General features: G+C 37.7%; 1 protein-coding gene across 1 annotated transcript in view; it reads right to left on the bottom strand.

Moving 5' to 3' along the window:
- Positions 1-26,724, bottom strand: part of CUNH20orf194 (chromosome unknown C20orf194 homolog) — a 116,237-nt gene that overhangs the window by 20,604 nt on the left and 68,909 nt on the right. Inside the window, exons 9-27 of the mRNA XM_009290722.1 lie at positions 25,995-26,093; positions 25,307-25,362; positions 24,046-24,181; positions 22,325-22,406; positions 21,226-21,262; positions 18,419-18,506; positions 17,929-18,005; positions 17,596-17,640; positions 17,089-17,134; positions 16,629-16,740; positions 15,653-15,723; positions 14,809-14,859; positions 13,894-13,981; positions 10,736-10,839; positions 7,077-7,223; positions 3,198-3,286; positions 2,870-2,968; positions 2,495-2,612; positions 555-643 (exon numbers count right to left, since the gene is read on the bottom strand). Coding sequence (XP_009288997.1) covers positions 555-643; positions 2,495-2,612; positions 2,870-2,968; positions 3,198-3,286; positions 7,077-7,223; positions 10,736-10,839; positions 13,894-13,981; positions 14,809-14,859; positions 15,653-15,723; positions 16,629-16,740; positions 17,089-17,134; positions 17,596-17,640; positions 17,929-18,005; positions 18,419-18,506; positions 21,226-21,262; positions 22,325-22,406; positions 24,046-24,181; positions 25,307-25,362; positions 25,995-26,093 — 1,634 coding nt within the window. The remainder of the gene's footprint in view (positions 1-554; positions 644-2,494; positions 2,613-2,869; positions 2,969-3,197; positions 3,287-7,076; positions 7,224-10,735; positions 10,840-13,893; positions 13,982-14,808; positions 14,860-15,652; positions 15,724-16,628; positions 16,741-17,088; positions 17,135-17,595; positions 17,641-17,928; positions 18,006-18,418; positions 18,507-21,225; positions 21,263-22,324; positions 22,407-24,045; positions 24,182-25,306; positions 25,363-25,994; positions 26,094-26,724) is intronic.

Below are 26,724 nucleotides of genomic sequence, written 5' to 3'. Positions count from 1 at the left end.
TTAAGTACTGACAGGCTGCAAGAAGGTCTCCCCAAAGCCTTCTCTTCTCCAGGCTGAACAACCCCAACTCTCTCAGCCTTTCTCCATAGCAGAGCTGTTCCAGCCCCCTGATCATTTTCGTGGCCCTCTTCTGGACCCTGTTCGTAGCATCAGTGTCAGTTCCAGACACACGTCACAGATCTACAGTGATACCTGTGGTATTCTTAATATGGAATACCAACAAAAAAATCTCCTGTGCCATTTTTCTTGTCTAAATGTCTAAAATTTAAGGGCAAATCTACCTGGCATAACACAGTTAAATGAGACACCTGAAGTAATAGAACTGAAGTAATATACCCTACCCTACAGTGTGCTATGTAGAACTAGTTATGGTGCCTCATAATATTTACTGAATTTATTCTTATAACACATCTGTTTACAAATTAGAAACTGAGATTTTAAAAAATTAAATAAATTAAGTGAAACATTGATAGTTGCATTTCCTTCACACTGAGTAGTTCTTTGGTGATTAGTATAACCATTGCTTTGGACTGTAAAACCAGAACTGTACAAACCTTCCATGCTCCTTGTTAAAAGTCACAAGAAAAGCGCACAGATCGCTGCAGCGACATCCTGGAAGACCAGTTATAATGGTGATAACCACCTAAAATGCAGGGAACAGATAAGAAGGGGGGCAACTTGAAGACTAGAAATGAGCTACAACAATTGCCCACACATAAAGCTCTGTATCTTGATAAAATCTTAAGTCTGAACACAAAATTAAGTGAGACTAACCACAGAAATGGCAAGATAGTGTAGAACTCTAATTGTGTTTATGCAATTACTCAGATATGCATCATTTTAGAAAGATGCGTTTTCTCTTGGTTTTCATACCTTAAATACAACGAAAGGACAATTAACAAATACAGCAAACAGTATCATCAAAACCCCTACATTAAAACCTAGTCTGCAGTGTAAGTATTAATGCAAACGTCAGACAAAACGCTGCAAGGGACACCAAATAGATTATGTTTCCTATGGTGAAAAGGGTATGTTCAAATACATAGAACAGGATTTGAGCAAAATGGTTCAAAAGGTGATGGTGCGTGTCAAACACAAAGAGCAACTCTAGGCTTCTGATACTGAACCGAGTGCGCTATCCACAAAATTTATTTCAGCAAAGCTGCATTTTGAGTAGGATTGGTAAGAGGCTGCACTGTAACAGCTCTAACATACCAACAGCTTTTCTGCATAAAGCACCTCTGTTTCCATTATGTGTATTTCTGGTGGTATTTAGAGAGGGATCATAGCAAAGGAACACTGATAAGAAGTCAGAGAATTATCTCCAAAGTATATAGATATAGTTCTGCACTATATACTGGAGCGTGCTACAGAAGCAAGCAAATGAGTTCTGGAGGAAACACGACTAGAACAACTCCCTGTGCTGCGCTGAACTTAAGAAATTATGTCACTGGTAATCAGCCATCACACTGCATACCATCCTGTCACTAACAGACAAATTGCCTCTTCAAATATCCTGCAGAAACTGGAAGATAGCCATTGCAGACTATTTGTATCCTATCCTCAAAATCACTTTCGGATGCTCAAAGAAAATGAGTATTCATGATAATAGATATAGAGAAGTAACTCCTAAAAATCAGAGGTACTAAGTTCACGTGTTTTATAGAATTTGGTATGAACATTATAGAAAGATTTTTCTTTTTTTTTTTTAAAAAAAACATACACAAAAACACTTAAACTAACCTTAAAATCAGATTTTAAAACATAATAAAGGTTTACTAATTAATACTTAATTTAAGTGTCAGTATGGTCTCTGAACTAGATCCCAGGAAATAAGGCTGCCACCATATTGCAAAATTCAAAGAGAAAGACTATATCGCTGCTGCTTTGGCCTCCTTGCTTACAGCAGATTTCAAATGCTGGAAAGTTACAAGTAAAAATTGTCTCCAAAAATGCTATTTAAAGCACTCCTTAAGTTTGACAGTTGTTATTGCCCCTATAGAGAACTGAGTGTTCTACAGATAATATCAGCAAATGTTAAATATCATGTGCTACCTCTATGCTATTTAAAGGACTTTTATGTTCCAGAGAACAATTCAGTTAAATTATTCAGCAAAAAATGAGCTACTGCTTTAGGGCTAACTCTCTCTGGACATTAGAGAAAACTGTTCACTTGAAGATCTACGCCTCATTTTCTGCCTCTATTTTATCAGGCTGGAGGGCCATTAGTACTTCCAAAAGATTGTTTAAATGAAAAAAAAAAAAAAAAATTTAAGTAGTGTCATCAGGAAAACAGGGCAGAACAATTTATTCTAAGAAACAGACTTGAAGCAAGTTCAGTGTGAACTGGTGGTGTTGGATAAGGGGGCAGAGAGCATGGTTAAACATACATCAGTACTTTACTGCATTGCCTGCAACAAAACTAATGACAGACAGAATATTTGCTAAATATTCTACGCTAAGGATAAGAAGTATTGTTGGGTTGCTTTCTTACCTTATCACTCTCTGCTTTGCTATCAGGAATGATTTCTGACTGTTGCAATAAAATAGGAAGATGTGCTCTCATTATTGGCTCATGACTGACGCTGCTGACAGTAAAATGTTGGACAAACCTTTCAAAAATAAAAGTTTTATTTTCTTACAATCAAGACCAAAAGACTTCATTCATGTAAATAGTTGGGAAGTTACTAAAATAAGATTGTTAAAAGGTCAAACAGAGGCTTCCTCGAGAGGAAATAGTTCATCTCAGAAAAAAAAAAATATCTGCTGTGAAGACAGTTATTAAATAAGCAATTTTTAGACAAGTATTACATATACCAAAATATTTTTGTGTAACACTGATCCCTTGCAAACAACACTAATTTCTCACCTCTCTAATTCTGGAAGGGCAGCAGATATTTTCAGCTCCCTGCATCTCTCCCCAGAAGGAAGAGACAAGGCATTAAATAGCCTCTGAACACTGGAATGCCTAAAACAAGCAAATTAATTGGTTAGTTAAAAAAGAAACCTAGAAATTTATCTTCTTTAAACTAGGTGGCTACATATTAACTAGTACAAAAAAATAAAGCAAGTGTTGCACTAAGAATGCAACAATTCCTTTTTGAATCATTATCAAGATGTTCAATGCATGACAGCATTTTTCTGATTGTAGCACACAGCTGACGTATAATTACACTGGAGTAAGGGGATGAACTCACAGTCTCTTTTGTTCCACAGACAGGAATTCTTCCTGGACAACCCTTAAAGATAATCCTGAGTTTGTCTGGTTTTGCCATGAAGAGAAAACCTGGAACAAACCAGACCTACGCATAAGTGTCATTATTTTGCAAAATTTGTTTTGAATTTGTTTAGGAATTGGTTTTGTTCACCTAAAAAAATACATGCATTTTAACTAGCCATTAAATATTTCACAATACTGGTTTTGCTGCAAGAATTCAAAATATGAAAGAAGTCTCCACAAATCAGATTTTATAAACTTCTCTTCGGCTAGACTGGAACTGCTTCAAGAAGTAACTTTACTGAAATGGTCTAGTTTTCCCTCATCTTCGTAGCTAGGAAAAAAAATTCTAGGAAAAAGATTTACCCACCAAAGTAACAGTAACGTTCACATGTATCTTTTAGTTATAGCACATGCTAGGTATTTACAGTCCAACTGCAGTACAGCAGGAACTGAGTTAATCTAAGTCTCATTTAAGTAGTATTGTAATTTCCATGAGGTAAGATTGCAGCAATCATTTCTAGAAATTTAAGAAAAACTCTGTTCCTTCGCAAAAGGGAGCTCTTCGTTCCTCTAGGGAACAGTGTTTTGGCTCGCATCCGATTGCTCTAGCCAAGTCACATTAATATGAATGGCACTCTGAACCTAGAAATCAAGATTCAGATGAATCACACAGTCATTTAAGTGTTCGGTATTTCCCTTCTTTTTAAGTAAAGGGGCAACAGCCATTGTCATTTTTCACAACAATTTGCTGCAAGACAAAACAACTGGGGGGGGAAAGACTGCTTTCCATTAACAAATCGGCATCCTAAACACAAGGGTACTGAGATAAAAAACCATCAAAATAAAATAAACTTTTGATATTAACAAAGACAATATTGCTTGTGTAGAAGGATCCATGCGACCAAACAAATAACCACTTCAAAACACGTATGAGAGACTAAGGAAAATGCCTACAAGGAATGGAAAGAAGGACTGGTCAACAGAAAATTGTATTCTTTAGAGGGCAAAGGGCTAGGGATAAACCGAAAACGCAGGTCAGACTGAGACAGAACTCCAAGGAAATAAATCAATCCTTTTTGTATAACTTAATGAACGTTTAAAAAAGAGCTGCTATGGCATTTGAGAAGGTGAAGAAAACCAGAGAAATCAATACATTCCAAAGCCTAAGCAAATTTTCCTTCACTACCAATTGGAGCGAGGACATGAAAGGTACTGTCCTGTCTTTGCAGGATCTGCAAACCAGATTCCAGTTCTGTGTGCTCCAAATCTTGCAAACGTCTCAGTTACAAGGAATTTGATACACTCAGATCTGGAGGAACAGGTAGTTGCCATTCCCTATTTCAAGGAGGCTTGGAATAATTAAAGCATAGGTCCAGTAAGCGAGGTATCGTGCCATATGAGTGGAGAAGAGTAAAACTAGTACCTACATTTTAGTGAATCTTTGTAACTACAGGTCTGTAGAATGACTACTATGTCTGTGAGACTTCAATGGCATGCAGACTTTTAGAAAATATTTTGGAGGAAATCAATAAATACCTGAAGGTAAATACTAACAAAATACAATCGTACATTTCCATGGCTTACACAATCAGGTACACTTGATCTTACGACTAGTTTTCGTTCATGAGATAACACCTTCAAGACAAAGGACATGTTTCATCTACTTGAACTTGAGCAAAGTAACTGGTATGGTGCCAGATGAGAAACTGTTAAATTGCAGAAACTGAAACTCAGTACAGAACTGTTCGGCAAAAAGCTAACTCAAAGGAGGACAGGTCTAAAGAGCACCAAAAAAAGCAGGAGAAGGCTGGGGACATTCACCAGCAGAGTAGCTTAGGGAATGCCCCATGACACCCTCTGCAGTGAATTTGCCATAGACTGAAGTGAATTGACAGCATTTTGGGGAACCAAGTTGGGAGACAGTCTACACAGCATTGGGATGCTTCATAGAAAAATAGATCTAACTAAGAATGGAAGAAACAGAAAGAAAAATAGGAGGAAGGTAAGTATGAAAGCAAGAATGAGCACACAAATACTTCTAGAATCAGCTGGAATATTAGTGGGTAGCAAAAGAGAAAGGACCTGAAGGAGTCTCTCAAAAAAAAAAAAAAATAGAGCACGATCTATTAATTCAAGGCAGCAGTGAGAAGTAAAGGGTACCTCTGAACATTTTCAGAAAAGAGAACTATTAATGCCTCTGTACAAGAAACAAATACCCTCATCTCAGATACTATACACAGTCTGGAAATCTACAGCCAAAAAACAGATCAAAAGAAAAGTATTACAACGATCAGAGGAAAAGAGCACTTTTTATAAGCATAGATGAAAAAGGATCTGGTTTTATTTTATCAGGCCAAATAAGCCAGAAAGAATAGGTCCGAAATTTCTGAATACCTCAAGGATGTCCGCTGGTGGAGCCAAAGAAAAAAAAAACAGAGATATAAAAGTAGACCTAATAAAATAGGCTGAAAATTCAAAAACAAACAAATAAAATATTCCCAACCACTCACACAGTGGAACAGTGGGAGGAATCTAAACACTTAAGATAAAAGGAGGAAAAATTTTATGGTAAGATTAATACTACCAGTGGGGACTGTACTCACTGAGCTAGGTGGTCTTTTCCAATCCAGTGTTATGATCGCATACTAAAACCCTTGTGAAGTCCTAAAATCTCCAGGCTCACTTCCTCAAAAGTGCTATTGTTATGAAGTTTTGTTTATTAAAAGCCTCTGCATTACAATGCATGAAGCCAATCTACTTAGAGAATAATACAATGCCATATGGGATACTTAAAGATTTTAACAAAACTTCCCCAAGGATCATGATCCAAATGTGTCTAACCACAAAAAAACACAATAGAACCTCTGCCACTACATACAATTGCTGTAGCCAATTATACACCAGTGCTACATTTAAAATGCAACTACTAGAAAACAAGCTTTGAGAGCACTCGCTGGCTTCAGAAGACAAAATGAAAGCACATGGTGAGCATTAAACTTAACAAGCAACACAATCACTAGAAATGCATACATAAGTTGAAGTTTCTCACACATGCAAGGTCCTAAGATCAGGAGCAATCATGCTCCTGGGAAGGACTAGGTAGGTCTACACGGCAGGGCAGTCTGCAACAATCTCGAGTCTGCAAGGCAGATGCCATAGGTCAGAGAGAATCAGAGTTTCTAGTTGGAAGAGAGCCTCTGGAGGTCTCCAGACCCACCTCCTGCTAAAAGCAGGACTATTGCTGGCAGTACGGATCAGCTCAGCCATCACTTCGTCCTGCCAAGTTTTCAAAAATCTTCAAAGGTGGAGATTCACTGCCTGGGTGACCTGTTCCAGTCACTGCACCAACCTCCTGCGAACATTCAGTCCGATCTTCAAAGCCGCAATCTATGGTTACTGCCCCTTGTTATGTTATCTGTAACCATCCTTCCTACTGCAACACCCTGATTTTATATAAATGATAAGCAGCCTCAAAATCACATAAGCCATCTCTCTCAGTACCCTTGGTGAATCCCATCCAACTTCACAGAGGAGGTTTTCAATGTATTTCCTAACTTGTTGCTCCCTCAGTATTAACTGCCCCTTCTCCTTTCTAAACTGTGCTTGTTTATAGCTATAGGAAAGGGTTTCGGTTGTGAAGACTGATGTAATAAAGACTTTGAACTTTAACCTTTCCTGTATTTACTTATCAGGTGACAAGCTTTAGTGGCTCAACTAACATGAGAAACAAACCCCTTCTTCCCAAATGTAATTCGTTAAGACAGACATCAACAAATTCACCCTTGCCTCTCATCTGATACACAAAGAATAATTGTGTGGTTTTCCTCCCACCCAAACCAACCTTTTTTTACTTTACCTGTGAATAAAAAGCTTTATAAATCTTTGTTTTGGGGAAAAGTGCAATCATCAAAAAGTTGTCTCGGGTATGGAATTCAATTGGTAGATGAGCAAGCAAGGAACTTTTGAAGTCTATAAAGAGAGCAGCAACAATACTGGTTGAATCCTAGAAAAGGAAGAAACAGGACAAATTATAATTAACAGTTATTGGAAGTGAAGAAAAGCGTTGATACATTAAATAGCAGAGATCAGAAGAGAACTACTACAGTCATAGCTGGGCACGCGTAAAGATCTGAACATTCGTTAGCTTGCATAGTGCGGGTATGGAGCAGAAGGATCAACTGCAGCCACTCCTCGGTTTCTACTTTGCAGCTATTAGAAACATCATAAGCTTTAAAGAAAGCATCTGAGATTGTTCTAAGCACCTAAGCTTTGTCTTGTCTTGAAAAGAAAAGCTTGCATTTTAATATCTACTCTTTTCCCTCCACCAGGAACTAGACCTTTAGCCCTTCCCTCCGCTAACGCTTCACAACAAAGCCACCTTCATCTATACCCACACATCTCCTCTGACACAGATACCCTGGCAGAATGAATTAAATATCAGCTAAAGAGATTAGAAGGATGGCATGGGGCTATTGCAAACTTTTTTTTACCATGCTCTTGAGTTTCTGATCTGAAAGGAACCATGCTGCAATGAGATACAACTATCAGGCCTGCAATTTAAAGCGTAGGTCACTTGCATGTTGGAAGTGTCCTGTTTCTCTCGGATTCTTTAACATTCACACAGTTCTACTAAATCTATTGCTCTTTCACCTGAATTATGTCTTCACCAACAGGAAGCTGAAGCCCTCAAGATCAGTCTCCATCAGAAGCACTGAACTCAGGTTGTCCAATTTTTTTTTTCCTAACAAAACAACACTGACCCTTGGTTTTCTGGATTTCAAGATAGGCATTTATGTACAACTTTGCAGGATGCTGAAGTGTTTTATGCTCAAGCTTTGACTGGTAACTCTTTTCACACCAAGTATTAGAAATACAGTACAATTCAGCAGTGTGAAATATCCCTGGAGGATAGGGATTCCATTACTTAGGGTTCAAATCAGAAATCGAGTAACATCCATCTCCCTTTCAACAGAAGTGGGCAAAGACCTCTACTTACTAATTTTTGAGAAGAAAAAGCTCAAGTTGGGGAACACTTACACAAGAATCGGTATCAATTCAGAGACATTTGCAAACAGAATCTCTACCCTTTGCTGACTGAGGGATTAATTATAGAAGTAAGCCTCTCAAAGTCATTGAGGTTACTGAAGAACATACAAAAATGCTCTCCTAAAAGAGAACAATTTCTCTTATGAGAAAACGGCTTTTGGAACACGGTCCACAGACCCTGGATTCTGCAGGATAGCTTGCAGATTTCATGAGGAGCGACTAAGAGGCCAACTCACACATGCTGCAATCTGCATGTGAAGTGCCCAACAGAACGTGCTCCTCCTCCTGGAAAACATTTAGGGTTTCACAAATCGAAAAAAGCTGAAAAGAAGCAGCAATAATCCCCACGGACATAAGGTTAAAAGAATCCATTTCGAAGTTTTACAAGATGTTAATGTTGTTGTGAAATCTAAGTATTACTTAATAATATTTGTTCACTCGATTAATGGCCAAAATGAATGCTGAATTCAGGTACTTACAAGCTGAAATACTTGGTCTTAAGTAAGACCTTAAAACCAAGCACATAACGTCTTAAGCACTATACAGTAAAGATGCCTTATACAGTTTATCGAGACACTGATCTAGTTGAAGATGTCCCTGCCCACGGCAGGGGGGTTGGACTAAATGGCCTTTAGAGGTCCCTTCCAACCCAAACCATTCTATGATTCTATGACCAGCTGCAGAAGAAAAAGAAATAAAACCTGGGAGTTTGGAGACTGGGTGGCAGCGTAGCCTATTGGGTTTTCTTTTATTCCCAGGATGGCTGGTACTAAGCTAGAATAGTGCTGTCTTACGAGATGGGAGATTTATGTTTGACTCTGCTAAGATGAGGATGGTTTCTGCTTTAGACCTTCATGGTACAGTTCTGTGAGGAATCTACCCTGTCCTCCATGCACTCAATGTCTATGAGCCTCAAGGACTTCCAGAGCTTAGGTGGCAGCTAGGTGCCCAGCTTCCCAGAATAGAGAAGCCTGCAGCACGTGTTGGAGGCAGAAGTGCAGACATTTTCAAGTTAAAAAGAGAAGCATCTAGCAGGCATGGTGATAGAGCAGCTAAGAAACTGTACTTTGCCTCACTTAAACTATTTGTATCTTTTATTTTAATCCAAGCATTAAATTATCCTTTCCTTTCCATCAATATTGTTGTTGCAATAACTTTCGGAAAAAGCATACTAACAATTACCCTTCTTCTCCTGTCACTTCTTAACATTTTAAGCTCTCCACCCTTGTATTATGCCAAGTCAGTTGAACAATAAAATGCTCTCTGTCAAGGTTTAGCTTTACACAAAAATGTGGCATCAGTTCAAGAATGATAGCCAGGTCCCATAAATAGCTAGTTTTATGAAAGTGAGTGTCTTGAATCAAACAATAGAAGGAAGGTCAGTGTTAAAATAGCTTCTTAAACTACCAAGGGGCAATCAATATGATATACAAGAAAAGGCAGCTAAGGCAAGATTCTCTTTACTGTTGTGTTTTCATCTCAATTGAATCTCTCACTTTCATTGTACTTTACTGGTTTCCTCCATTATACGATGAAATCATAGCAAACACAATGATTTCTGGAGGTCACTAAACAAATGTCTAATACTGTACCTGAAGAAAATAGAAACTAAAGGAAACAGGGAATTTTTACTTTCTTCAGTGCTTAGAGACAATAACCAACCAAAATAATCTCTTTTCCATTCTGAAAAAGTGATAGTTAACCCAGCGTGTCTGCCTTGAAGAGAAAAAAAAAAAAAAGCTGAGTTGCCTTCATTAACCTAACTCTTAATTCCCACTAAGCCAGAAGACCAAACTATTAGCGTGGCAAGTTGGCCAAGTGAAGTAAGTTGATCACAGGAATGGCAAAAGTCTACGCCTAACACACTGTGTCTTTTACTGTAATTACTCAGAATATGTGTAATTACACACAACATGCCCTTCCTTCTCACTTCTCAGCTTGGGAAACATGAACCAGTCATTCCCTTCACCCTGTCAGTTACACAACGCTCTGCGACAGTAGACAGACACTGCTCGTGACCTCTCCAGAGATAAGTAGTACACTGCCACGAACACTTGACTGAAGGTTAAATATATTTTGAATAGAAGGCAGCATTTCACCCTCCAATACACCATATGACTTCACAATGCCTTGAACTTTTCCCTATCCATCACTTAAGACTGCTAGATGCTTTACGAATGCTACATTCTGCAATTTTTCTTTTAATAAAAAGCCATTTTCCACGCTATTAAGACCACAATGATAACTCAGTCTAACACAAAATTCTCTACTCCTTGCGGTTTAGCTAATCAGTAATCGGTTAAGCTAACCAATACCAAACGTGTAGAGATCTGCATCAGTTATTACAGTTTTACACACACACACTTGTAAAACTGCAACTGAAATTAAAACTTTGTACTAGTACCCTACGGCATTATCGATAAAAATTGATAAAAAGTTTATGACAGTAGGAACAAACAAAATACTCACCCCATCATAGAGAGAAATGGAACTCATGTGGTTCTTTGAAATGGAAATGCTGCCATGGTGGGGATCAGAAAAGAGAATGCCATCGGAAAAGTAGTACAATTTGCCTAGAATTTGAAAGAAAAAAAATTGTATTAGGTACACATCAATATTTCAGCATCATGTGACAAAAGCCTCTTCTTTCTGAGGAAGAAATCTACGTTCTTGCAGAATTTTTGTTATATTTAACATGCAGTACATTTGAGTAAAGACTTGGGATAGCATCTAGACAGCATTCAGAGCACAACCATTTGACCTTTACTGGATCTCACTATCAAAGGCAGGAATCATGTCTATGATTGCATTTGACTTAATCTTATCCCCTGGAGCCCACTTATCGTAAATATTCTGTGGCTTTTTTTTTTTTAAAGCCAAAAAAAATTCCATCATGTTGAATTGCAAACTTACAGAAATGTAAAACTGACAAAACAAGAGCTTAAGAAAAACTTACATCCAAAACAACTGAAAATTTAAACATTGTAACTCTGTTAAAGTTAGTCAGATTTTCAGCAAAGTGTCACCACACTAACACATACCATGCAGACAGTAAAAAAAAAAAAGGTGTAAGACGACAGTTTTCCTTTCACTTGCTCACCAAGACAAAGTTTAAAACCAGAAAAGCCCTTTACCTGCAGACTTGCATTTTCTTTTGCGTATAGAGACAACTGTTACTGGGCTAGCAATTTCCCTGGAAGCTAACCATCTAGTGACAGCCAAGAGAGACAATCACAAATTCAAGGTCCAAATTCAGAGCAAGTAGAATGGAGACAAAGCCATACATAATTACATAGATGTGGAGGTTTAATGAACATATACAAGATGTTCATTGCCGATGCTTCCAGTGCTCACAAAATCCAAGCCACAGCACAGGTATGTGCCTTCTATTGAGTGGTCGAGGAAGAAAAATGCAAAATACAACACTTCAAGTACAAGTATCTGTCAAATCTCACGGAATGTCACACTTCACAGAGAATGTGTCAATGGGGAAAGAAAGGAAATCAGAGATGTTAATTCTTTTGTAACAGAAAAGCAAGCCGAAAAGAGTATTAATTAATCCAAACTAAACCAGCTTCCTTTAACATGAAAGTCAGTGAATTATATCAAGAACAATTTGATATACTACTTGTGTATTTTCTACAAGTGATGAATCACAGAATCACAGAATGGTTTGGGCTGGAAGGGACCTTAAAGATCATCTAGTTCTGACCCCCCTGCCATGGGCAGGGACACCTTCCACTAGACCAGGTTGCTCAAAGCCCCGTCCAATCTGGCCTAGAACACAATCACAAAACAGAGTTTAACTGGCAAGACTTGCTCAGTTAAGCTCAGCCTACAAAAATCCATTAACACAGCAGTTGTATCTGCATACTAAGGAAAAGGTTTGACAGCTTGAAATTTTTTGATGCATTTTATTCATGAATGTATACCTTATTACAGTAAGACACGCGTGACAGAGAAGGAAGATGAGCACCTGTGTGACAGCACCTTTTTTCACCTACTCTTGCAACGCTACATAGCTGCAACCTCAGTAGAGCCCAAATTAGAGCACAGCAAACTGTCTTGCAGCGTACATGAAAGGGAACGAGATCAAGTTCATTTTCACTTGACACCTAAGAAAATATCTCGCTCATTGAAGTGTTACACAATAGTCCTTATACCACCTACTTAAAACTCTCCATCCCAATAGTTATCAAAACATTTAACTTCACAAATCTCCCCCCAAAAAAGGCAAAAAAAGTCAGTTGCTCCATTGGGGCAGACACAGCCAGTTTTCACAAAGCCAAAAAAAAAAAAATCACCATTCTTTTCCTTATTTACTGAGTGAACCTGTGCCCACAGTACTGTATTGCAAAATAGCTAAGTATGTTATTCTGCATTAACCTTCTTTCTTTAAAATCTGTTCAGTTAGAGCAAAAGCAAATTCCACTATGTGAAAGTCACTATTTAATTGCCTTGTACATCATTGTTTATCCTCAATACTCTCTTTGCATAATTACAAAAACAATAAAGCTAAAGATTTTCCCCTAAAGATCATCAGCTTATACTAAGCACTTAGATGTCAGATATTAGTTATCTTCTGCTGTATATCAATACTGTGACAACAGTACGTTCTCTGGACAGCGGAATATAAAAATATTGTGCCTTAAGAAATATGTTTTGATTCAACAACTTCTATTTATTCTTCTGTGAGTTTTCTCACGGCTAAGCAAGGCACGTTAACGCAAGGCTGTGGAGTGAGGGAAACCCCTCCCAACAGTCCTGCCAAATTGTCTTTAGTCATATTATTGGGATATTCAAATTATTTAAGTTCTTGAAGGAAAAGGCACCAAAAGAAGAGGAATGATCTAAGACTGTTGCTAGTAATCTTGCATCAGAAAGCAGTAACTTGACTGAACCCGAGAAGGACCAAGATCGAGCATCTTTCTGTAACACGGTGAGCATCTGTGCTAATGAACACTGAAGTTCCTGAGTGAAAATGACAATGGAAAAAAACTGGAACAGCATGCAGCTCCAGGAGGAGGCTTCCGTAGGAGCGAAGAACACAAGGCTGTAAATAAATTTAGAAGCAAATCATTCCAATCCCCTCCTACATCACAGACAGCGTGTCACGTTGCCCAAAAGGAACATATTTGCCTTTACTGCTTGAGCTGAGAGCCCATGGCATACTGTCACTACTGTAATGCCCACTCTTTCCAATCTAATGTTCATATAGGTACAGGAAAAGCAGAAAACACGGCACACCATCCATTAAGGATAGAAGAAGCCAGTTTGTGCATGCTTTCGAACTTTAACTACGGGAGAAAGCCATCTCCCAGCTCTGCAAAGACTCATTCTCAATCATGTGAGACGAGTCTCGTGTGCCTCAAAAGCCTATGGCTCTGACAGGAATCCTTCTTCTAGGACTAGAAGTTTCAAGGAGAGGTTGGGGACAAAAAAGTAAAACATGGAGTTTAACAAGAGAAAGTTGCAAAGGCAAATGGAAAGAAAGCTTAAGACGATGGCATAGGTACGCTCACCAGACATGTAAGTCCCAGAAACTGTGCACCTCTCATGGTTTTTTTTTTAAAAAAAAAAAAAAAAAGTGGACCAACTCTATAAGTAATTGAAGAAACACATCTCACCTTCTGCAGGCATGGCCTGTGGATTGCTAGAATAAATATACGCTCCATCACCTCCAGTGAGTAAAGTGCCCAGAAAAGATTTGTCTTCCTAAACAGGAAAAACCAACAGTGATATCACAGACTGCATTGAGGACTGTGATCCAGGCAAGAATATTTTCTCATGCTTTTGCTTCAAGAAAAGAGTTTTATTTTTAAATGGCATCTGTCAGAACTTTTAAGAGTTTTAAATCGCATTGATACAGAAGAACTAGTGAAAGACAGCATGTCAAGAGTATAATTTTTAAAAGCACTTCGCCCCGGTTTTGGTTTTGCCACCAGCTATTAAGTTACATTTCCCCCCCCAGCCACAAGGCACAGCTTTTTGTTTTTAGATTGTCAATCTACTGAACTAAAAGTATATTACAGGAAAATAAATCTAATTATAATGAAGATTTCTGGTAACCACAAATTAAACCACAAATGTGAAACTTGTGTGGTTTAAGATGTTCCCAAGATCCCAAATTCTTTTCTTTTTCATAGTGCTTAAAGTGTTTTCCTTTAGACATTTAGCATGCTAATTAAGTTAAAAGAAAGTCGCATGTAGAATGGCATTAAGTTTTGGGGATTTTTTTTGAAACACATGAGCTCCATGGGTAATACTTAGTGAGACTTCCATGAAATCGTAGCTTTATTAGAACTCTTTTTGCTCTTGGGTTTTGTCGTTCTTTGAAATAAAGAAAACCTCAAACTTTTACACACAATGTATTTTTTTTGTAGGTCAAAGTTTGACAGAGACAGGGTAGAACAGACAAGTCTTTCATAGAAGAGGAGTAACAAACATAATAAAAGCCAGTTTTGCTAGCAGCTAAGATTTTTTTTGAATACTGGTTCTTGAAAGTGTAACTTCTATCATTTAACAAAAATGTAAAATTTTACCTTCAATATATGCTGTGCCTTTTCAGACAGTTTCACATCACTATCTTCAACCTGTAGCCAGAAACAGTTTCCATTTGTATTGTTAGTGGATACAGCAAGTCTAACGTGCTAAACGCATTAAATACTAAAAAGCATTAAAGAAGATTCAAGGCAAACAAGAATCTTAGGTACCACAGGAAGATAAAGTCCTGAGACCAGAGTGCTTCAAAGACAGCTTTGTGCTCTTCAACACTGTGTTACCAAGGGACTGAAATAGTTCCTTGAAACACGTTCAAGGGATACTCCCCATTAGATTGTTTTATAGACTAAAATAGTATTGTATAGACACAAAGTAGTGTACCCCATTCAGTCTTATTTTTTATTACTGTTAAAGTGTTTAAGAAGTATGGATTGCCAAAGGGTATAATGTTGCCCAATTTCATAACATTCATTGGAATTCTACCTCTAACACAGTGTGGTACATTAGAGGTCTGGAAGCAGACCTTCCTTTCTGTTGGGGCAGGCATTTAAGTGATCTGAAGTACCCCACAACAAACAGAATTTTCAAAAGTCACACTGTGTACTTGAAAAACACCCAGGCCTTTACACAGCTAAAAAACTGAAGTGGTGAAAATGAAATAATTTAAAACTTCTGTTATGAATGGAACCATCAGCCTGTTCCCACTTATCAGTTTTTCATTTCATGTCTGAATTCAAAAATCAGAATAGTATTAATATTTTAATATTGGGCGTTTCAACGCCCAAGTTCCATACTTTTTCCTCATACATCCATACGTTTGTAACAAGTTTTCATTTATGAATCTGTATGTATAGGAAAAAATTAAATAACTTTTAGTGTACTAACCAGCCAAGAAGCGTATCTTGGGTTAGCTGCAGTCAGTATTACGTGGCTGGTTTCTGAATTAATGCTGCCATCTGCAGGGAAGTAAATGGAAAGCAAAGTAGTATAATACCATCCATATACTTCAGACTGTTCCATAAGTTACTTTTGCGACTTGAAATTTCTTTAGGAAATATGAAAACTTCCTCATTATTTTAAGGACTTATTAGCATTTAAGTGAAGCTTTCACAGCAGACTAGCTCCCAGCCTTCTTGTGCTGTAACATACACAGAGCTGCTATACAATACCAAAGAAACGCTGCTTTTATTCTGGTCTTAGTATATGGCTTCTTCCCTCGCTCTCCTGCCCGCCAAAAGTGTTCCAACTCCCACGGTTAAAAACCCACAGGCTGTCTGGATACAAGAGTTCGTAAATATTGTTCAGACAACCTCAACAACTACCTTTATCACATGTAAACAATCTGGAAAATATGCACTTGTCTGAAGTTATGGAAGTTACTCAGTATCCCGTATTTTAAATGTAAGACTGTTCCAAAAAGCTTTCTAAAAATCATATCCTTTTTCAGTTTTGTTTCATCTCTTCCAAACAAAGAGCAACTGAAATTAAAACGTATCATATAAAATGAGTGTTACAAAAGTGATGGAAGAGAGCTGTTCGAATTTCCTCATGCAATAGAAAACATTCACTAAGATTGAAGACAGTTTAGGAAGGTTACTATTACACTTGAATTTTTTACACCTCAGCCCTGCTGTATCACAAGGCAGCTATAAAATCCAAAGTCCTTTCAGTGAGATTAGAGAAACTTGACACTTAACATATTCATTACTAGCAAGCTAAAACATTTAGGTCTTTTAATTAACCCAAAGGCTTAAAACCATAATGGTAATAGTAGTGACATCCATCAGAAGCCTTTTTGCTCTTCCGTCACACCGAAGCTAACAGAATGACAACGCTGGTGTTAGAATTTAAAATTAGTTACCTTTTTCTTTTACTTGTATCTGTGATGTTAGAAAGGACTCCGAAAAGACAACAGATCCCAAGCATCCTCTTCCTGTGAGGAAGTCTGGAATGTCAAATACCATCATAGACGCCTACAGCAATCAAACAGTTGGGCAGAAAGGAAGAGAAAGCAGAACTTGAAACACTTCAATTGAAGCAGCAAAATCCGTATGTTTTAAACCTCCTAAAACACCGCTTTTGTGTTGTGGTGGAAAGTCTGACATCGTAACTCTATGTTAATGTTCTATTCCAAATTCCACTGTCTGACTTCATGTTAAAACTCAATCTTACCTCAGTTTCAGCATCTGAGATCTAGCTCGTCTCTCCCCTTACGTTTGTATTCACATAGATAAAAACCTCAGCATGCCCCATTGAAAAAGGCCACTCAAGCTCTATTTTCTAATAAAATGTATAATCAGAATACTGAACAGCTTACTTACCGTTTTAATCAAACTCAGGCTATCCGCATTATCTAATGGAGTAATTCTAGAACAATAATGATAATTAAATATTTAAAGGTTAGATCATTTTGAGTGACTTCAGAGCAGCCAAAAAAGCTATTTCATTTTAAAACAAACTCTTATTTGTGTAGGCCATTTCAGTCAATTAGACAGCACGGGGATTAAAAAAGCACAAGCTTGTGATATCAACTAAGTTAAAAGCACAGTTTTAAAAGGAATCTCTTAATGGGCTCATGCTGCTTCTACTCATTAACAGTTAATAAAATTGGTCTGCCCAGTTGTTTTAGATTTTTTTAAAATGTTTTTAAGATTCCACAGAATTACAGATATGAAATCATTAAACTCATACACAAAAGCATTTAGTACCTCTTGTATGAAATAATTAAATGCAGTGTTTTCTCAGAAGTTCCAAGACAAGAAAAATAAACTTACTACTGTACTAAAAACACTAATTAATAACAAGAAGTGTAAGACAGCGATACAAACCTTCCGTGGTTATTCACAGCCTGAATTTGAAAAGCGATTTTGGAGCTGTAGAACAGAAATTGTACTGGTGAAAAACGTGCTTTATACTTCTTCTACATGTGAAAAATAAGCAGTAATAGATTTAAAGCAAAATAACTGCTGAAGTGATTAAAAAAGCGGGAAAAGAAAAATGGAATAGTTATAATGATTTTAATAACCTGAATGCATTATGAAGTCTTGGAATTTGGCAGTCAGGCAAGTTCAGTTTAAAATTAACATTTGACATATTTTTTCCCCAAAGCAGCTAATACATTGACACAATACATCAATCAGTAAGTATTTGAAAATACATACCGTAATGCAGTTTTAAGTTGTGTTAAATGAAGGGTATCTAACACAGACATGAGCATCTGCTCTGCTACCTCCTTTGCCTGAAAAAAGGAAATTCAGAATAAAGTATCTTTTCCCTTACTTCCAAATCCCAGCAACTACAGGAGCACCCATAAGATAAACAAGAGACCGTACACTAAACAGTAACACACTGATGCACCAGGCTAAAATTTGTTCTTTCACATAGCTGATTTTCCTTACTATAAGGTTAGGAAAATCCATGAAAGATGGAAAAACAACTGTAGATGGATAAGATTAGATATACTCTGAAATTTCTCTTTTTTTAAACAGAATTCAGAGCGACTGGTTGGAGGCCACGGTATTAACTTCATTAATGTTATAAATAAATGTTTCAGTCAACTGCATTTTTTTTTTATTTTGGTTTGCGTGTAATCTTATAGTGCAAGCAATCCAAATCAACAATTACAGCGTACAGAATCGGGGCTTCATTTACCTTGGATTCAGTGGAAGTTTTAGCATAGCACTCAATGCCAGCAAGCACAGCCTCTACAACAGCAGTATATATTTGCGACAACAGCGTACTGAAGAGAAATACAAACACAACATTTACTAGACAGATAGAGTTTTCTTCCTCCTCCGTTTAAAGGAGCAGTTTTTCCTCTCATAACACAACTCCCTTATATGGAAGGGGTCCTTGTTCATAGAAATAGTCCTTGTTCAGCATAGAAATAGCTTTATACTTAACCTTTCAGTTTAAAAAAAATAAATTAGAGCAAGTAAATTGCTCAAATTACAGAGTATCTTGGGGAAAAAAACCCTTGACACAAATGTATCCCTGCTCTCTTCAGTCAAGAACTAAAAAAAGTTTCACTGTTGACTTTCACTGCAGTTGTGCTGAGGATCACATCCTAAATATTCCAACAAGAACAGAACAGTAGCCCCATGTTCCGCAAAAGCAAAACTGGAAAACAGAGTGAACCGACTTCAGAGACTGACTTGTTCTGGAGCATGTCAAGCAAAAAAGATACCAAAACAAGCCAGTCACCTCAACCTTTTGAGCACATCTACATCACAGCTAAGTCTGATTCCCTTCTTAAAAGGAAATTCAAAAAATTGTACAGGAATAAACAAAGGTTAGGCAAAGCCAGAAGCGACTCACACATACTGACATATTTATCGCTCCAGAACTATTGGACAAAAACCACCTGTGCCCAACTAAGAAACATCAGCCTCTGTCTTCCAGCTAAATTGGAACAAAAAGATTAGCAGATCGACAAAACAGTCCTACTTCCCCAAACTTTAACTCCTCTCATTACTCCTCTGCAACTGCTAGATGTTGAGGGAGGGAAAAGGGCGGAGGAAAGAGAAGGATACAGCATTTAAGCCATGTGCAAAGCATTCCTGAAGGACGGAAAAAAGCATCTGAAGCTCCCAAACATGGCCCAACATGGAGGAACCTCAAAATGCACCAAGGCTTGTCTTTGAACTTCATCCCCAATAGCAGTAAGAGATTTTTAAATCAAACCTCCTTAGTACTTTTTGAGGTTTCTTCCATGTAATTTCATGTACACACGCATTTAACTTATGTTTTCAGTGCACACTCGCTACAGGAAATGCGTATAATTCTTCCTAACTCTGTAACCATTCCTGTTTTCACTCAAATTGACATATATATTTGCAAGAAAACACCTCACAGTGGGCTGTGCTTTATATTAATATGCTACAGTTACCTCACTCTTCTTCCCATTTTAAAATTTTAACACTAACAATGCAAACCAGAAAATGGTACTGTCTTAAAAAAAATAAAAATACAAAGTTTACCCCAGGGATTCACTAACTAACAATGCAAACCAGAAAATGGTACTGTCTTAAAAAAAATAAAAATAGTTTACCCCCCCCAGGGATACTTAAAGTTACACAGTCAGTTTATGCACTCCAGCCAGTCTGCAATCTAGGTTGCAGTTCTGCTTCCTAAATACAGCCAAATTTGGACTGAATAGCGCTTATGAAATATTTTTCCACTTTTTATTTCATTGGAAAACATTGACAAATATAAGAACCAGTTACAGGACTCAGCTGCAAACCAATTCCAAAATCATGAGGTCAGGTTTGCCAGAAAAGCTAATTTTGCTGCTGTTGTTGAAACTAGATTGTTTGATCCAATACAGGGCCGCTTCCAAGAAAAAGATATTCTCATAAAAAACACCGCCTCTATCAGCTGACCTCCGCTTTGCTCAGAACTTCTCTAGCCATCTCTGTTAGAACTGTATTTAGCACAAAGTCGTTTAGAAGTGGGACGAGAAATATTCTGTGTGTTTCAGCAGAACATATACGTAAGCAAAATTACCTGTCAAAGTTAACTTTACTATAAAAAATGAAAAATCTGCTGCTCAGTCTAGTAACTTCACCTTTACGTCTTTGAGAACCATATCACAATTACCAAAAAAAGTCAGCAGCACTTAGCATGAAAGGTCACCGCTACCAGCTCCCTCTGACACACCTTTAATGTCTCGCTAACGTGTCACGCAGGCTTGCAAACCGCTCTGCTGCAGAAGCAAGAACAGGCTCCTAAACTTATCCCAACTAGCAAGGAGGACAAAACCTCTAAGGAAAGGTCTGGTTTATCAAGATCGAGAGCAGTACCAAAGCAGATTATCTACCATGTTCTTAAAGCTTGACAGGTATCTACAACATGCAGAGAAGTGGACGTCAACATGCATAAACAAAGTTTTATTTTGTGAAGGTCAAAATGTGCGGAAGCTTTGTAGCTTATTAACAAAAAAAATTCGGAAGTTAACTTTTATCTATCCTTAAACGTAGTGAAATTTCTTTGCAAGTTTGAGTGTTCCCTGTTGGCATTTTCACTAACCATTATAAATCTTACACATTGTTTAGCTTAATGAAACTAGTCTAAAAATTACTTTTACTTCTATCTGTGGAATATGCTCCCATTCAGTTATAGATACTTTCCCCCTCAGTGTATATGAAGTACATTTTCAAGCGATTCAAATAAGTGTTAAGATAAAAAAGTTTTAATAAAATTTCAGCAAAATTTACCAATATTTCCTTTCATACGTAGCTGTACAGCAGAAGGGATGTCACACTAACAATTCCTAGTTTGCTCACTGAAACCCTCAATAAGCAATTTGCCTTTGAAACCCTCTCACATTCACGTTATTCTAAATAAAAATGTAGCTCTGCAAATGCCAACAGCCACTGCTGACTAAAAGTGGTTTTGACCAACTGCCACAAGGTAGAAAGAGTGAAGAGTTAAGGAATAATAAAAAGTTGGCAGCTTACACTTGTTCAGCTTGCTTGTGCATCTCACTGTCATTTCCTGTATTAAAAATAAAAATGTTTGCTTTAAGCACTTTAAGAAGCGTTCACACAGAACTCCTCGGGCATAACATTTCTGCTGCATATTTTACATGACATTTATCCAGTATTTTATACAACTGCAGCTTGTTTGTAGATTTAAAAAAAGAGCAAAGCACAGGTTAACTTGTATCAGTACAGCCAGTACGTACCAAGGCCAAGACTAAGACCTGCATCCCCTAAAAACACCTGCACTGGGTCAGAACAAAGCGCGCTCTCACGCTGTACCCTGTCTCCCAAAGCGGCCATTCCTGGATGCCCAGGAAAAAGCACAACTAGAGCAAACATACGCTGTAATTCCTTCCACTTTGCAAGCCTCCAACCATCTTTTCTTCAGATACTTTCTGAGCTGGATATGGTTTCAAGATATATCGTAACCCTAAGGAGACTGACTTTATCCATGGACTCATGCAGCCATTTAAAATGGGTGAGGAAATTGTTTTTAAAAATTTCACACGGCTTGTGTTTATTAGGGAAGACAGCTATTACAACACACTATATTGGATCCAAACCAGAGGACAAAGGATAAAAGTCAAAGAATTTTCTCTATCCTTTTAAAAATCCTCAAATATTTTGGGGGGGGGGTGGTGGTGGTGGGGGCAACACCAAAAAAAAGCAGGTATTTGACAACTACCACTTTGAATTACTGTATTTTTGGGGACTGTTTTTCTATCAACCTGTATGGAACATGGACTTAAGTGTTTATCTAGTACTTGTAAAAGGCCCGCACACTCAGGTGCTCTCTACCTGCACACTGCATTCTGATGCAAACACAAATACACTTCTTGACCTTTGAATCGTTCTTTGTGAATATCTGACCGATTTTCGCACATGAAGGCAGGATGTGCAACGGAACAATGTTCTGCTACGATTTCATGCGCTGGCTACAGAACTACAGAGTATCTACCACTCCGTGGCCTAATGCTAATAGAGGAACCAAAGCCATCTTCATCACTACAAATTTTAAATAATTAAAAAAGAATAACTGCCTTAAATTACTGCTTGGTATTTTTAATATACTTACCCAGGAAAGGAATGTGAGTGGTTCCAAAGAAATAGGTCCTTGAACAAGCCAGAGGTCCCTTTGGAGATACACACTGCACTACCTAGTTGTCAGTAGTAATGAGATACAAAAAGACCTTAGTAAAAAAAAATATTGGTGCAATAATTAACAATAAGCTAAGTTCCCCTTTAGTCTTCTAACCACTACAGGAGGTGTACAACACAGACTTAACTGGATTTTTAAAAAGCAACTTACGTTTTCAAAGGTATATTTCACTTTTGACTTGACCTGAATGGTTGAAAGACTTTGGAAAGGAGATGAGCTCTGACTTCCATAAGCGTTAAGCACGTGTTTTCAATTTCCTATGTCAACTGCTCTTTTCATGAAGAGGAAAGTGTGTCACGTTCCCATAACTATGCTTGCACTTGGTCTTATTTACTATTTTCATGACACCCTATTAAAACAGTATCACCTGTACCTGTAAATAAACCACCTTTTTAAGAACAATGTCAGAATCTGAGGACAACAGATGGAGCAAGTACATCAGAATAAAATTGTACTTGCATTTTGAAAGGTATCAAGTGGTCTTAATGGGAATGTTAACAAGGGGAGAAAAAAACAAAATCGGAAGTGTTTTTACAGAAACAGGGTTAGACAGAGCAGCAAATGGAGGATGAGATTTCACTGGGATGCTAAAATAATCCTTTCTCAGGCTTTTGACACATGCAATGTGTCCAGTATACCCACGTCCATCCATCCTTAAGGCAACTATGCATGAAATGTTGTCATGACAAGATCATAAATTCATTCCCTCAATCATACGTTCACTCCACGATGACCTGTACTCAACCACATCCATCTCCTCAGCAGCACAGACTTTGGACTCGCACAACTGACGGACACTCCCAGAGCCTGCGGAAATCGGCTAGCAGGGAGAACTACACAACGCAATCTGCACACTACCTCTCCTCCTTCGCTGCGAGTTACCTTCTTGATGCACCCAGCCCAGCCAGCCAGAGGATCTGAATTCCCTGGGGTCGCTTCCCCAGTTACGTCCCCTGCGCGGCGGTGCAACAAGCCATCGACCTCATCATATGTTTTAAAACTAAGCTTTTACTTGAAAATGGAAACAAGTTAATCTTACAACTTGATCTTAACATTCTTCGAACACCAGAAAGATTTTCAGGGTTTCATAAACTGTTCAGTTGCTGAAGCATATACTGAAATTTGGATACACGTAAGTATCCTGTGTCTATTCACAAAGTCGTTATCAAAAAAAGTGTCTGTCCATTTCTTTTTAAGAAATGGCTAAACAATTCTGATTAAAATAAAATCTGTGTGTCAGAGTTAAGTACATCATATGCTACTGCCCGGAAGATTTTCACTTTATGGCTAGGACAAACGTCCTCACAAACAGCATTTCCCTCTCCCCCACCCACACATTTACAGCACCACGAGCGTTTAAAAAGTTGTCTTTTTACAGAGGAAAAAAATACTTTAACTCATTCAGCAGTCCCCAATTAAACATCCAGTATAGTTTGACTTGGAAAAAGAAAGAAAAAGGAACTTTGTTCCTTAAACTGACCGACTGTTAAGGTAACATATGCTTTTATATGTTAAGAAGAATTGGGTACTTAACTCGTGGAAGGTAAGCATTTTAAGGGCTCAAAAAAAAAAAATGTACGAATAAAAAGAAAATATACACTGCTTCAAAATACCAGATAACTACTTAAAAGCCTTACCATATGCTTAGCAGTGCTTCCACCAAGGCCAGTGTTTCGAACAAGATGTCCTTCCGATGGAAAATTAAAGTTACCAGAGTTCAAGTTTTCCTTAGTTGAGTGGCTACCAAACAGAACAAAGGGCTGCCGGCTAGGGCTAAGGAGAAAAGAAGGTATCACCACCAAAAGACTTGAAGAAAACTTGCAAACAACAAAGGAAAACAAAGTTTTCAAGTCTGATGGACCAACTATTGAATTTCTCACTAAAAGAGTAGGACAAAAAAAAATTTACTACAGCTGCAGAAAGCTTCCCATTGAAAAGACCAAGTTCCAAAGACAAAAAACCTACTTGAATTAACAGGACTATAATTTCTTTCATATACAAGAACATACCTCAAGGCTGTTTCCCAAATGCTATTAGAAGGTTTTTTTTCCTCTTTTTTAAAGGAAATTGCCTTGAAAAGCTGACTAGTTTTAAATGTACCATCTTGAAAAACCCTGAAATGACTATATTGGAATTAAACAAAACTATTTTGGTTTCAGTTCTGGCTTTGGGCCCAAGACTCAGCTGGAGAGATCAAGGTTTTTCTTTTCGTTATTTAAATGCAAACAACATAGGATGCTGAAAACAATAAAGGACATTGAACTCCACTGCTTAATTCCAAATAAAGAAGAATCTGCAGAGACATTCAAGTAGCTAAGCAACCCTTATTTAGCTCAAACAGCAGAACGCTTGGTTTTGCAACATATGACAACAACCTTCCCCTCTCAGTTAAAATTCTATGCTGAAATAAAATAAAGCTGACCTGCATTGCCCAGCTTACATTGGCTAAGATTTGGGTTTTTAACTACCCTGACTTAAGCATTGGTCTTGTGCATGTTGTGACTCACAAAGGTATACTGACTTCTTCAACCTTCATATTTTAATTGGTTTTGAGTATCATATAAATAGGACCAACACCGTCCTGTGTAATAAGTTTGAGTTTGTTTAGATATCTGACCATGAAGAAATGGATCATATTAGAATGCACAAGGTGAATGGTTTCAAACATATTGACATTGTATATGTAATAACTATAGCATTAAATCCCATGAAAATTCAGTTTATCCCAGCCAGAAATGCCTTTGCATTTTTATTTTTTTTTTTTTAAGTATGCAAAGATGAGATGTGACATACTGAGATGGTCCCAAAAGGAAATATAAGCATTATGGCATCAGATATGGAAATAATGTATCGAGGTACTAGTGACACCACAATTTCACAGGGAATAATGAGTAATACCTGTTATCTGTTATATGGCTTGAGATCATTCCGTGACTGAAATAACTTCTGAAAGGCTGTGAGGAAGAAAAAAAAAAAATCTGACTAACAAGTAAATGAACAGAAAGTGTGATATATCCTCACGATCGTTAAGAACAAACCTGAATTATCCTTCTCAGAGAAAACTCCTGAGCCCTCAAAAACTGCTTCCAACCTCCATAAACAAACCCAAACACCATTCAGTCTCGTATATGCTTAAAAAGCAACAGCCACTACCAAAAAGCACTGTGCTATTTTTCCCCGTGCTGTATGTTACCATCAGTTATGTTTCACATTTGACATGTGCAACCTCAGCTTGTTAAGAAGTGCGCATACCAGAGCTTCCACCAAAATGAAAGTCAATCTACCTACAAATAGGGATCTGTGGTGAAGATGTAAATCAACTAAGCTCAACTGTCAGTGAACAAACGTTCAACTGAATTACACCAGGCAGTCCTAAGCCATCATACCATGGATAGGTAAGGTGGGTGGTGAGCTTAAAAACAACAGGTTTCTAGTCCTCAGACATGAAAGGTGAGATGGGGTAGGGAGAAAAGAAAAAAAAAAACAAACACAAAAACCACACAACAAACAAAACCCAATGCTGAATACGTATTACTTCCGCATGGATGACACTAGCATTTCAAAAGGATTACTGAAGCAGGCATACCTCCCCCGCCTGAGATTCTGATAGCTCCAGAATGAAGGGAATTTCAGTATCAAAATTAGCAAAAAAGTTGGTCCACTGGTGTTCAAAAATCATTAAATCCTAGAAGAAAAATATTCAACATTACTTAATAAGGCAAGTGTAATACCAGAGAAAGGAAGTCACAGACTGTACTGAATGAACCCCAATTACTTTAGAACAACATCGATTACATTTCACTATGCCGTGTGCTATTGCAGCCTGCCCAATGAAACAATACGTACAAGAAAATAAACATCTTCTAAAAGATACAGACTTTCTGCTGGGTTTTAGGGGGGTCTTTTCTGGGTGGGGAGTTTTTGTTTGGGTTTGGTGGGGTTTTTTTGGAGAGAGAAGAGGCAGGAGAAGAAAAAGGACCAGAGCCCTGCACTATCTGCTTTTAACCTAAGGACGTACACTGTTTTGAGATCACTCGTAACTCGGACCTCATGATTCCCATAAGACTTCCAAAATGAACACTTGGACAGATTTAATTTTCAATTTTTAAACCTGCATATGGTTCTGCAGTAATTTGTATCCGACGTTAAGTAAGTTTATGGTCAGAACATAAGGAACAGGGTGGGGAATTTGGGAAGCTCATGATATGCAAGTGGCAGACAGTCATTTCTTTATCTGCATTTGTAAAAAAATTGGTAAGTGGAAAAGGAAATATCAGTAACACCTCACTACAGCAGAATAAAAAACAGATGACCAC

This window comes from Aptenodytes forsteri, unplaced genomic scaffold (genome assembly GCF_000699145.1).
Source record: "Aptenodytes forsteri isolate BGI_AS27 unplaced genomic scaffold, ASM69914v1 Scaffold236, whole genome shotgun sequence".
NCBI classification, from domain to species: domain Eukaryota; kingdom Metazoa; phylum Chordata; class Aves; order Sphenisciformes; family Spheniscidae; genus Aptenodytes; species Aptenodytes forsteri.
Note: the sequence above shows the minus strand (reverse complement) of the source record. Positions and strands in the feature narration are given on the sequence as shown.